A 13,629-nucleotide genomic window follows, 5' to 3' on the forward strand; every position below is an offset into this window, starting at 1 on the left:
GGAGTAAGTAAAAAAAAGGTTTAAAGAATACGATGATTTAAGAAAAAATAACATCAACGGTGCAGCCAGACCGGTACAATCTTACAGTCAGCCCTTCTCATTGGGACTTTTGGGAGTCAGAGATAATAAAGAAGCATGGGGCAGCAATGTCCAAGTGACAGTGGCCTTTGTTTCATAGTAATTCTGAGTTCTCTGTGGTCTCAGACACTTGAGTCCAGCATGCCCCCAGGCCAGCCTGTGCACATGTTTAGTTGTGTGTCAGAGCTAGCATGCTTCTCAGGGACAGAGCTCCTGCCCAGCAGGGGTAGCACCGAGTCAGAATTAACAAGTCTCAGGGGACTTTACCAAACCTTAGAGCCATATGGGTATTCCTGTACTCTCTCCAAGTGTCAGAAGATTGGCGCAGGTGGCTCTGGATGGTGTTTGTTTCCACCAGGGCTTATTACCTCAGAAGAGCAGTGTATGAAAGCAACTGAACTTCTTCTAGGCCAAAGTTGAACCTGGAATATTATAGCTGTGTTTGTGTAGCCCTTACTTTAGCTAATAGCTCTGGCTGGATTTGAGCTGGGGCTGCTTAGAGTAAGCTTAGATATTTTGCTATCCATGACATCATTAATCTGCAACTTACAAAAATTGCCCAAGGCTAATAAAGCGTGCACCTCCATTACTGTGTTAACTCAGTTCAGGAGTGTGCTTTCGAAGGAAGTCTCACAGTCCTCACTTGGGAAACCTTTTTTCACATCAGTTTGCACTATTCCAGTGGATGAGCTGGATTCCTTTTGAATGAAAATATACTGAAGAATGCATTCCTTCCTGCAGATCAGCATTTGTTCCAGTGGGGTGGACCTCCCCAGAACGTGTAGTGTGGACATTAGGGACTCAGCTTCATCTATTTTGTTTAACAGACCCCCTTCTGTTGAACTGCCCTGCTTGCTTGCATGGACATAGCCTAAATTGGCTACACTTCGAGTCAGAGACCTGACAGAAATCCGTCATTTTGGGAGCTGAAGATGTCATTATTTCTCTATTTCGAATGGTTTTGGGCCAGATGTTCACTGCTTTTCTTATCCCTGTGTCTTTGGGACCACTGAAACATTCACACAAATTAATCTCACACTTCGAGCTGCTAGTTAAAATGAAGCTGTCAGGAATGCTGCTTACATCCAGTTTCACTTGAGGCAGTTTCATAAGTCAACTGAGGTTTTAAAAATACCTCAGGACTCTTTAGTTCCTTACACATTTGAATGTATTTGCATATATAGTACTGAGACTACAGTAAATGTATCAGACACTGGTCACTGAACTGTACTGGCAGGGTAGTAGGACAGTCTGCAGAAAAGGTCAAGATAGTGTTCCTGTGATTTCTACAAGTGTATTCTACCAAGGCCCAGCTTAGCATCTTTTAAATTTCCATACCTACCGCTTGGTTTGTAGCTGCTTATAAACTTGATGTTAGAGGCTCCTCTGACTGCTAGAAGAGTATGTTTCTTGTGTGTTCTCTAGCTGCTGGCAGAAAAAACATGCTATGTGGTTCCTTTCCTTGTAGCATCTTAGCTGCTGCAGGGAAGTGGATGCATCTTCCTCTCTTGTCCAGACCTCTCATTTCTCCAGTGAGAAGTTTCAGTCTTGGTGTCTGCTCATCCTCACAGTTTTTATAACAGAGAATTAAACTGTTCTGCCAGCTTCATGTTGGTACATACAGTAGCAAGGAAGAGGCCAAGGCTTTCTTTAATGCTAGTGTTGGTCTTCAGTGCCACAGACAGCAGAGGTGCTAGGATTGGTCCACGCAAGAATTAAGTCAGTAACAGGGCAGCTTTCTAGCAACTATGAAAGTAACTGTACATCTATGGAAGAAATAAGAACAGAGTGCTTCAAGTAAAACAGATTGTTGAAGCCCTACAGATAATGGTGTTTCACGTCTACCTGACTAGAAGATTGAAGGATGAGGTCTGATCTGTTCTAACTGCCTTGTTCCTTCTGTGCAGTAACAATTATTTTGTTGACTGCTAAATCTTTGCTTTTTAAATTTAAATTAAAAAAACCCCACAGCTTTGCCTGTGTGCATTGACATACACTGACTATGATATGTTTCAGCATCTTTTAACTCAAAGAACTGCTTCACCTCTTAGTCTCTAGGCTTATTTTTAGCTTCTCCAAAATGGTGTCTCAGATAAAGTGCTTATCAGAGTGAGAGAAGGGACTGCACCTACAGGCAGCCTGGAAAATTACTTCCCCAAATGTTCTTTTTTGTTTAACAGACCATTCCTTAATGTCTTGTGGACCTCAGGTGGTGTAATGCTATTGCAGCCTGTTTAGAACCATCTCATACCTAAGAGCTTATTACTCTACCATCCTGCCCCAAAACAGCTTTGAATTTTGTCCAGTTGTCTGTCAGCTTGCGATATAGGTAAGGACCAAGGGCCTTAAAGGTCTTAATTTTCTGCCTTCCCTGGGGCCCTTGGCTGTTTGGGGTTTTTTTGTGAAAAAGTTTCAAATAGTGATATCAAGGTGGATAAGGGAGTTCTGTTCCCTTCCATACCACCCAAGTTTCAGGTTCAAGAGGAATGTGCACATAGTCTGAAGAGACAATAAACAATGTTCTTCCCAACGTGATATTTTGGCGATAGACCTTTGCTACTTTTCTTTGCCTGTTCAGTTTTACAAATTTAAGAACAACAGAAAGGAAGTGTGTTCTTAGGCATATGGATTCTAAGGGGGAGAAAAAAAGGTTTTATGTTTATTATATTTTATAAAATAATCTTTACTGAACAGTTGAAGGAATGCTTGCATTTGCTGTCTTGTTTCTTCTGCTATCTTAGGCCTTATGTCACAGGAGTGTTTATTTTTAATCCTGGTGACATGTTGATGAATGCCCTTTGAGACCAATTAACGAATGCCATCATCATGATCTTCTTGTAATTGATGTAGTTGTAAATGTGTCTTTGGGTGAATTATGCTATAGGGCCATATATGTGTTCTTATAGAAGAATAAATAAGTTCTGATGTTCAAACATATATTTGGGCTTCTCTTTCATCCTCTCCAGTCCACTATATGCATTTGTTTCTCGTAGCTGTTTCCAGACTCTGAGAATGAAGTTTTGCTACATGATTCTCTCATTTTTTCAGCTCTTTCAAATGTATCTACTGTTATGGTAGAGTATGGCTATTAGCTCTTACTTGTAGTATTTAAGACTATCATTAACTACTTGCTCTTGTATATGTGTGGAAGGCACATCTGTCTCCAGCAAAGCTGGTTTTCTGTTTCTTTTGTGCTCATAAGATCAGCCAGGAAGCTGATCTTATGATCTACAGGTCTGTTGTATGTACCAGAATTTTGCTTATCGGAACACTTTTTCTCAAGGCAGCTTGCTTCAGTTTTGACTCGTGGCTGCCTGTTTGGAAAACAGTTGCAGTGAAGATACTGTACTGCAGGTTGTTAAGCAGTCTGTACAGTGCATTGAGAAATGCAGATGTTTGCACAGATAGCTAACTGGACTCCTGTCACTTGTGATAAGGTGTCTTTGTGATTCATATTCACACAGTCCAGTGTGTTTGAAGTCCTTTAGTGCTTCCTCACAGCAGTGTGAATGTATATGCTCAGCAGTAATATTGGTGACCAGTTTTCGTTTGGTTAGAACTGAGGGCCACCCTTTATTGAAGATGTGACCATGTAAGGATGCTGAGATAATACTGGAAGCAAGAATACCTGCCTTGTTAGTTGTGTTAAGAGTGATCTTGTTTATTATTATTGGGTGGTGTCTGTTTCAGGGTCAGTAATATGGACATAATAATGACCACCTGAATAGCAAATGATGTTAAAACAGTCTTTATTCTCCATGGTAGCATATTGACTCTCAGCTCGTGGGCTATCTTCCAAGTTGATCTCTAGAAGATGTGTGAACTGGAAAGTTAAAAATAGATCAGTCAATGCTCTTCCAAGCTCTGTCTGTGCTGGAATTGGGGATCTCCCCTCTGTTGTCTTAAATGCAGTTCTCACTAATGCTGAGCAGCATCAGGATGTCCCAGTTTTTTCTCTCATGTCGTTCCACAGTTGTATTGTGTGTGATCATTTCTTGTACAAGATAACTACTTGCCTTATTAAAAATGTATTACAGGATTACTTCTGTTTTCAGATACTGCAGAAGACAGCTTTATTTTAAAGGAACTGTACAAACTGTTAGATGCTGTTTAATTCGCATTCCTTTGAAACCGTTGGTATGTGGAGTCAGATATAGTTTTGTTTTTCACTTCATTCTGAAACACTTCCCTAGAAGTGCTGTTTCTCATTGTGAAAGAAGACTTCTTCTGCATTTGTAACTTAATGAATAGCAGGGGGAAAACCATTAAAAATAGTTTTAGTTTGTAGTTGAATGTCCATATAAAGATTTAAAATCATTATGGACACCGATCACTTGCACTGCTTTTGTAATTCATGTTTGGGAACTGACTAGTACATGTTTCCTTTTCTATCTTTTTGACAGATTGTGACTGGAAGAATGTCTTTTCCACCTCATTTGAATCGCCCTCCTATGGGAATCCCAACGCTTCCCCCTGGGATCCCACCTCCACAGTTTCCTGGCTTTCCTCCACCTGTACCTCCTGGTAAGTTATGTTAGTATATGGAAGTGTTGCAGAAATAAATTTCCTTTTATTATTCTGAATTGTATTATTTACAGAAGTTCATGGCTCTTAATGTATTTCACTAACTGTGACTCATGTATGTTGCAGCTGAGTTTCTAGTTTACCCACATATGGTGTCATGTGAGCAAGCTCCTTTTGGTCTACCAAAACCTGCTTACTTCTGACCAGAAATCAAAACATTAGATACAATACTGGACTTTGTCTTGGACTGTTTTTTTCAAGACTGAAGCTAGGTGGTGATTTTTGTTAATGTTAGGTATTCTAAGAGCCACTGTGGTGACAGTAGACTATGATTTTCAATTCCTTTCAAATTAGCCATTGTAATAGCCTTTGGGAACACTTGGGTACACTGAGTATGTGTGGTATGAAAATACAGGAGTAACTTTCAGGGACGGTCCAACTTCTTGCATTGTTTTTCTCCACTTTTTCATAAGTCCCACTTCTGCTTCCTACACACTTTCCTCCGCACATCTTGCAAACTTACTGTTATATTCCTCATTCCTTCTAATCTTCCCAAAATTAATGCCACCTTTTTTTTTTTTTTTTTTTTTTCATATCTGTAAGATCAGCCCTCTGTTTTTTGCACTGAGACTTTAATTTGTTGGTCTGGAGCTACCTTCTTTCTGTCTGTGACCAGTATAGGCAATGGTGACTGGAGGCAGGAGACCACAGAGCAAGTGGGAGAGGAATATATCAGAGAATTATCCCTTTAAAATTCATCAAAAGGACTGCAGAAAATAACTCATGTCTTTATGGTCTTAAGCTGTGTTGTGCACAAGTGTTTTGTAGACAATAAAGGCATTCAAAAACCAGATGGCTGAATTCAGGAATGGTTTGTGTGCATCCATTCATCAGGCTAATCCTTACTTGCATTAATTTTGCTAAACTTTTTTCCCTGACATCCATGAGATGTTATCTGTTTTCTACTAAAGGCAGGGTTCTTGATTAGGTAGCGTTCTGCCATCAAAAATTTCAGGGTAAATTTTAAAACCATACCTCTCATACGTAAACTGGAGCTAGTAAAGATACTAGTGTGAAAAACACCAGAAACTTTTAAAAATAACTTTCTGAATAATATTTTTAAATGCCTGATACAAATTTCTGCTGTGAACATTTGCTTCTTAATGTGCAACAAAGATCTTTTTGTTCTCATGCTGTTTTGACTTCTTATGTAAATAGTCTTATTTCAGTATTAGTAATCCAAACAGTATGTAGAGTGGAGGAGCCTGGTATTAGGTGAGAATTAAATTTTTCTTTGCACGCTAGAAACATGATTTGCTTCCCCATGCAGATAACATATTTCAACATGTAGAGGATATGGACCTCTCACTTCTTAGCAAAAGTGTATCAATAAAGTTGAAAATGCCATAGTGACTTTATGAAAGTCTATTCTGAAGTTATTCCATACATAAAATCACAATTTTAGTGGCTTCTAATATTATCTTTAGCTAGCTGTTTGGCCAAAATTTCATGTTCTGGTTATCTTTCTCAGCCTATAATTTTTTGAAAAGTTTCGGCTATAGCGGTTTGCTTGTTTTAAGAATGAAGTTAGGAAAAGTGTTTTGCTTTGCTTAAAGATATGGCTGTTAAGAAGTTCTAGTGTTTCCAGCTCTAAGTGTGGAAGATTTGATGAGGTGATTTTGATAATCTCTTGTCATCTCTGAAGATTATCGGATACCGTTAAGATGTAAAAAATTACAGTTCATATGTCAGAAATGCTCTAGTGGGTCAGACCCGCAGTCCGTACAGCGTTACGCATTGCCTGGGCAGTGAGAATACAAGATGGTATTTAAGGTGGGCATGTACACCTATCTGCTTTCTGAGGCTGTTCCCTTATACAACTGTAGTGTTAGGGATGTTTTAGTATGATCTTTCATTTATCTTTTTCTGGACCTGTCATTTATGAACATCTTTTTTCTTTTGAACCTGCTAATACTGTCATCTCCACTGTCGCCTCTTACACCAAATTTGAGAAGTTCATTAACAACTGTGTAAAGTGTTACTTTCTTGTGTCTGCCTTTAAACTCATGGCCTGCTTATTGTCCCCCTCCTGCCCCACTTCTGATGTGGGAGTTGAGTTGTGTTTTGTGGTTTAGTACACCTCAGTTGTGTTCCATGCCTGGCAAACCTTGACACTGGAAGAGTATTGGAGTGTAAAGTCTTTCCTAGTAAAGCAGCTGCTTCAACACTTGAATCATGTGGTTGCTCTTCTCTAAGCCTATGTGTTATTCTTGGGTTGCAGAGACCAGGTCTGTAGGCAGTAGTCAAGGTATAGGTGCATGAGGTTTTTGTATAGCAGCTGAATGATGCCTGTGGTCTTGACCATCAGTATGTTTGCTGACAATGCCCAACATTTTAGTTCTTTGCTTCTGCTGAGCATTGGACTGGTAGTTTCAGAGAACTGTCAGTGATAACACAAGTATGTTTACAGAACTGTAACTTTAAAATCCAAGTGCAGCATCATGATAATTACAGTTACAATAGTTATAAGGCTGCACAACCAGAGTCTTCTCATGGAGTAGTTCCTCCAGTCTGTGAGATGCCATGGTGCATTAAAACTGCACCATGAGAACATGGGAGAGCAATACACCTTTTGATTCTCTGAATGGTTTGGAGAGATAGAAGGTAGTATGACTTTAATAGGAAGGGACTGAGGAAGAGTGGTGGAGAAAATAAATGATGGAATCAAAGCAAAACCAGAGCTGGAGAGGGTGTCTGAGGAGAAGTGTTGTTTCAGGACTAAGCTCTGGAGAAAGTGGGGGAACAAGTCCCGAAACAGTAGGTTGCAGAAGTTTGATTAGGATTTATGAGTACAGCAGTAAGAGAGCTGGAGAAGGGAAGGATTGAGAGTGAAAGATGAAGATTGATTTTTGTAGAAGGGAAAAAGAGATCTAGGATCCCTAGAGGGTATTTCTCTGAAGAACATGAGATTGACTTCACTGTTCTTGAGTCTCAATGTCTTTACTGGCCAGCAAGTGGTTCTGAAATCCATTCACTTAATATCTTTAACCTCCTCTAGCAGCTGGCATGGAAAGATAAACAACCTTTATTATGATCAGGCATTGGCTCACATGATGGTACTTAAAGCTGCCAGTGATTTTGGTAGTGGAAAGAGGGTATTGGATGGCTTCACCCGATTAAATATTGTTTTAAATTAAGTTTTAGAGACTGCCAAGTAAAGTATTCAGCAGGTAGGGACCTTCTGGATTGAGGTTTTCTATTGTGCCTTTATTAAGCTATTCCATAAATCATAGCATGAAGCCTGGTGTCATTCTCTGTAGGACCTCATGCCAAAGTTCTGTGCAGAATTGATTGTGCTATGTGAATTGAGCAAGTCAGGATGAGATTATCTTCTGTAGGACTTCAGCTGCTTTTGCTCTCTAATATTTATGGATTTCTCTGCCTCATTCATCACATGGCTATCTTCTAGAACAACACTGTCGTTTGAATATGCTTTGAAAATAGATTTGTTTGTGAAATGGTAATATGGTAAAAGTTACCAGGATGCACATGGTATGTTAGCATACTCAGGATATGCTTGAATGCTTAAGGAATTACTGGTAATCAGTCCTGTGAAATTCCTATTTGTCTGGTTTGGAAATCATGTCTGCAATCAGTTTATCTGTATTCATCAATAACCTCAACAGGGCAGATAATATTAATGTCTTGTCTCCTCCAGGGACCCCTATGATTCCTGTACCAATGGGCATTATGGCTCCTGCTCCGACTGTAAGTATTACAGTGGGGATGAGATGATAAAATGATGATAAAACGAGTGGGGATAAGCAAAATAAAATGGAGAGTAAAACTTAATAGATGTCATCAGTATTTTTATTGTGCTCTACTCCAACAGAATTCAGAATATGAGAGGAAATGCTTCACTTTAAATGCAAATATTATGCAAATATCATGCTAATTTCTGACCTAGACAGAGTTTGAAGTAATGTCTGGAGCTGCTAGCTGCAAAGGCGAAGCAGTTACTGTTCTTGCAAGAACATGTACTTCTCTCAAATACAGTGATTTAGGCTTTGCCTTCAGGTCAGGCATGGTCTTCTATGCAATACAGTTAGATCAATTAGATTCCAGGTCTCTTGCTTTTGAGTTTGTTGGCCTAACAGAGTGCTCTGGAGTCTTTACCTCATCCAGGTTTACAAGGCCATCATGTAGCGCTGCTGAGTTGGCCAGAAAGATGTGCATTGACAAGCTTACGAACAAGCTCTCTTCCCCCATGTTGCAGGGGACAGAATGGTTGCACATAATACGCATCTGTGGAAGAGCATTTGATAGAAAGGTCTCTTTGCTTGTCTTACTAATTGCTAGTTGGAAGGTTTATGATTTATGGCACAGAAAAAAGCACTCTTTAAAATACAAAGGTTACTTCTTGGTTTCAAGGTGAATTACCATTTCTATGACGTTTACGTAAGTGAAATCTCCCCAAAATACTGAACTTTTTTGTTAGCTTATATTATCTGTTCCAGTAGGATATGCTCTTGGTAACTGATGTGTTTAAGACAAAGATACTGGAACAAATGCATTATTCAGTCTTCTGATTCAAATGATTTTTGTTAAGTGACACGTATAGAAGGGTAGTTTGAGAAGTAGGGGCTCAGTGCATATGTACTGTTAAACCTTAGGTGGAGGGAGAGAGGTGCAGCAAAATGGAGCAGATGATCGTGCCTATCTCTGTATGGCTTATTTTACAAATGTTTGCTCCTTAACCCAAAGAGGCTTTGGGTTGCATATTGATTAAAGAAAGCAGTAGTGTTTATTCACTCTGTGAAAGCTTTAAGGCTTTGAAGCCTTTTGAGTCAGGGTTACTTTTCTGTTTCCAGCTTGCTTTTTACACTGTTAAGTAAGGTACTTCAACTTCCTGTGACTCAAATGTTGCAAATTAGTTATTCATAGAAGAAATAATACCTCATGTTACTGTATGTTCACCTTGAGACTTTCCAGTAGCCAGTCATCTGCTAAGGTTTGTATGAAAATTAATTTTGAAATAATATGCATTTCCAAGTCTTTTGTCTTTTGTCTTATACATTTAAATTAAAAACCAATTAAAAAACCAAACAAACAAAAACAAACCCACAAAACAACAACCCAACACTTTATTTAACACCCTCTCCTCCTCTTTCTAGGTATTAGTTCCTACCACAGTGTCTATGGTTGGAAAACATTTGGGAGCCAGAAAAGATCATCCTGGCTTAAAGAACAAAGAAAATGATGAAAACAGCGGTCCCACTACCACCGTTTTTGTAGGCAACATTTCTGAGAAGGCATCGGACATGCTCATACGGCAGCTTCTAGCAGTAAGTACAGTGGACTGCTTGTTTACTTCATTCATCAGCCAGGAATGAACTTATGACTCACAAGCAGTGGATTGAAACTGAAAGCAGAGTTAGTCCCCCTCACTGCAATAGCAGTCCATTATGCTTGAGTTTAAAGTCAGTAAGTGAAGAGTACAGCTGCTTTTAAGCTGTAGATGTCAATGACCATAGAAATATTTTAATTTTAGTAGTTTACCCTTTATATACGTCATATTTTGCAGAGTGGTGTAAGTTTTTGTAATGTCTTGAACATAAACAATAATATTTATCTTTAATGCAGAAATGTGGCTTGGTTTTGAGTTGGAAGAGAGTACAAGGGGCATCTGGAAAACTTCAAGGTAATTGTTCACTCTTTTCAAAGTCTCCAGTCAGACTCTTGTTTTTATTACCTGACAGATTTTCAAATGTCTGACACATTGCTAGTCTTAATACTTCTACATTTTAAGATATTGTATATGATAACTTAACCTGCTAAATACTCCCTAGTAAAGGGCTAGTACTTTCTGTCCTTGGAATCAAGAGAGAACAAGAAAAATAACATTGAGAAAGATGAAATGGAAAATGTCTTTGGGCTCTAATTTTGCTCACCTTTCTGTCCTGAGATTGAATCAGGAGTTTATAGACCATCCCTGAGAAAGGTTTACCAGCCTGGACTTGGCCTCAGAAGGAGCTTATTTGCAATACTGTTAACAGTCTCTTCCATTACTATGTGTTGTAGTTCTCTGTTAAGGGCTTCTTCCTGAGGTAGAATTTATCTTCCTTTTCTGTCATCAGATTAAACTGATTTATTTTTAACTTGTGACCTTTCTCCAGTCGATACAGGAAACAATTTTTATTACTATTTTTTGCTGTTAGTATTTTCATATCTCCTCTAGGTTGTTCGTTTTTTTTTTTAAAGTTGTAATTCAGTTTCCTTGGCTTTCTTATATATCATACTTAGTTTATTTTGCTCTCAGAACCTAGTTTGAAATACCCCTCCCTCTAGGTTAACAATGACCTGTTGATTGATTTTGTTGTTGGTCTTCAGACAATTGCAAATCCACCTGAGACATATCTTGATATAGACTGCATTCCTTAGGACAGACATGTCAAAAGCTTTACAAATGCAAGAGAATAGAATCATAGAGTGGTTTGGGTTGGAAGAGCCCTTTAGAGGTCATCTAGTCCAACCCCCCCTGCAGTGAGCAGGGACATCTTCAACTAGATCAGGTTGCTCAGAGCCCCGTCCAGCCTGACCTTGAATGCTTCCAGGGATGGGACATCTACAATGTATGTATTGCTTTCACCTCATTCACTGGTCCGTTAGTTATATCAAAGACCAATGCAGTGAATGAACTTTCTGACTTGTGCTCCTGGTTTTAAAAGCAGAAGTGCCCATGTTCCAAGTTCATTGATTCAAAACACCTCTTTGTGGTTGGTGTTTTGGTTTTTCTTTTTTACACAAAGTAAATTACTGAAGAGCTTTAACGCTTTTACTTTTCATTTCAATCATCCATTTCAGCTTTTGGATTTTGTGAGTACAAAGAACCAGAATCCACACTACGAGCACTAAGACTACTCCATGACCTCCAGATTGGAGAGAAGAAGCTGCTAGTCAAAGTTGATGCAAAGACAAAGGCTCAGCTAGATGAATGGAAAGCAAAGAAAAAGGCTTCTAATGGGGTACGTATATAATGCGTAACTTGTGTTATTTTGGAAGGAGGGCAATGTAACATACTTGCTAGATCAGATTATGAGTGTCTCTTAGTTTCTATTCTTGCCTCTGCCCTTAATTCATTTTAGGATTTCACTAGAATCCCGTTAATGAGCCTGAAGATATGTTGAAAGGCAGTAAAGTGTAAGGTCTTAATTCACCAGCAGTCAAACTTAACCTGTAAGCTACAACTGAATCTGTAGAATTAATTCTTTAATTCATTCTGAAGTGTAGTAATACGGGCTATACCTTATGATTCTGTTGCTTCATTTTTGTTTAGAAACTCTTGAAAGTATATAAACTCTAGAAGTAATTGTTACTCTGTCAGAGTCTGTAAATCAGCTGTTAGAGGAGAACTGGAGTTTCTTTCCCCTCCACTGATAATCTTCAAACACAAATTAATGGCAAGGAAAGAATTAGAGCATTCAGTAGACGATGCGGTTAATCAGGCAGTGGGCAGTTTACAGCCATTTAGTAGGTGGGGAAATTGGTTTTGTACCATTCCTTTCTAGAGCTAGGGATCTGTTCTGGAATAATTGTAGATATTTGATATGTTGAATTCTTGTGAGATACAAAGATACTTAACTGACAAATTGGTGTTAAAGTTAATTTTATCTATTTCTTTTCTAAAATAATGTATTTCATATCACAATCAAGTTGTTGGGCTTAGTCTCTAACTTAAAGTTCTGCATATGCCTTAAGACATTACTTAAAAGGATTATTTTCTGTAAAATGAAAGTGAAAAGAGGCTCTTGTTCAGAAAACTGAAGATACTTATCACACTGTAGTTGGTAAATTTTTAAATTCCAATTTGGAATTGTTCTTAAAGGTATGTAAAATACAGTGGGAAGACAAGTACTTTTTTTAACCAGAACTAGAGGTGTAATGATGACTTGAAGTACTAGACATATTTTTGACTGTGTAGCCAGTGTATGGGATTAAATGCAGTGGCTCAGTAAAACAGAGTGCTGACTTCATGGGTTTTGAATGGAGTAATGTGCTAGCTGTTAACCTAGGTAAGGGTTTGATTTGACTGCCCTTCCATTCCATACTTCGTTGTTTCCTGTTGGCATCACCTGTAATGCTGTGCTTCACAGCTGATATTATAAACAAGCTTAAAGTGTCAGTGGAGTTCATGTACATCTCTCATTAATTTTGTTTTCTGTGAGCTTCTGTGGGTTACAATCAATCCTGGTGAATTGATTGTAATAAAGCAGAGGGTACTGTTTGTGGCTTTGAAGACGACAGTATGTGCCGATTCTGTTGAACTGTAGAGTGAGATAGCTCTAAATAGTGTGGGGTGGGGTGGGGTGTTTGTTTTTGTTTTTTTTGTTTTTGTTTTTTGTTTTTTTTTTTTGTTCATGATGGTGCAAAGAAAGGCTGTGAATTGCCAAGCAGTATTGATGAAGCATATTTAAATCACACTGCTTGCGATTCCTTTCATACCATCATTGGTGTGCTGGTGCCACTGAGATCCAAAAGTTGGAATGTTTTCCCTTAATCTTCTTCATTAAGAAATCAAACATGTACACTACAACACAGTTTCTTACAGAGACACAGCAAGCAAACCTTTATCTAATTAGCTCCTGTCCCTGATCACTTCTCCCTGGACCCCTTCAATTCTGCTCCCTGTCACTGCCTTCTAGCTCTTTTCAGCCTACTCCTCCTTGGCCTGGCAGCCTCTTCAGCTCCAACTGAATCCTCCCTTCCCCCTCATTCTTAGCTGCTGCTCCATCAGACCCTTCCCTCCCCCTCACTCCACCCACCACCTATCGCTTGACGGGATACCCAGCTGGATTCTCAGGTGAGATTCCATTTTTTTAAAAGATTCAGGGGATCAAGAGGTGGGCTACCTTACTCAGTATGCAGGTCATTGTTCTACCCTTTCACATAACGTTTAGTGAAATGCACTACTTTGTGTGTGTTCCCTTTCTTCCCTACAAGGTGGAAAGGGCAAAAAGATGAGGAACT

General features: G+C 38.9%; 1 protein-coding gene across 2 annotated transcripts in view; it reads left to right on the plus strand.

Moving 5' to 3' along the window:
• The window catches only part of RBM25 (RNA binding motif protein 25), a 34,451-nt gene that overhangs the window by 2,791 nt on the left and 18,031 nt on the right, over positions 1-13,629 (plus strand). For both annotated transcript variants that reach the window (XM_064462386.1, XM_064462387.1), the window contains exons 2-6: positions 4,482-4,602; positions 8,321-8,370; positions 9,777-9,947; positions 10,246-10,303; positions 11,467-11,627. In XM_064462386.1, coding sequence (XP_064318456.1) covers positions 4,497-4,602; positions 8,321-8,370; positions 9,777-9,947; positions 10,246-10,303; positions 11,467-11,627 — 546 coding nt within the window. In that variant the 5' untranslated portion in view covers positions 4,482-4,496. The remainder of the gene's footprint in view (positions 1-4,481; positions 4,603-8,320; positions 8,371-9,776; positions 9,948-10,245; positions 10,304-11,466; positions 11,628-13,629) is intronic.

This window comes from Phalacrocorax carbo, chromosome 10 (genome assembly GCF_963921805.1).
Source record: "Phalacrocorax carbo chromosome 10, bPhaCar2.1, whole genome shotgun sequence".
Lineage (NCBI taxonomy): Eukaryota > Metazoa > Chordata > Aves > Suliformes > Phalacrocoracidae > Phalacrocorax > Phalacrocorax carbo.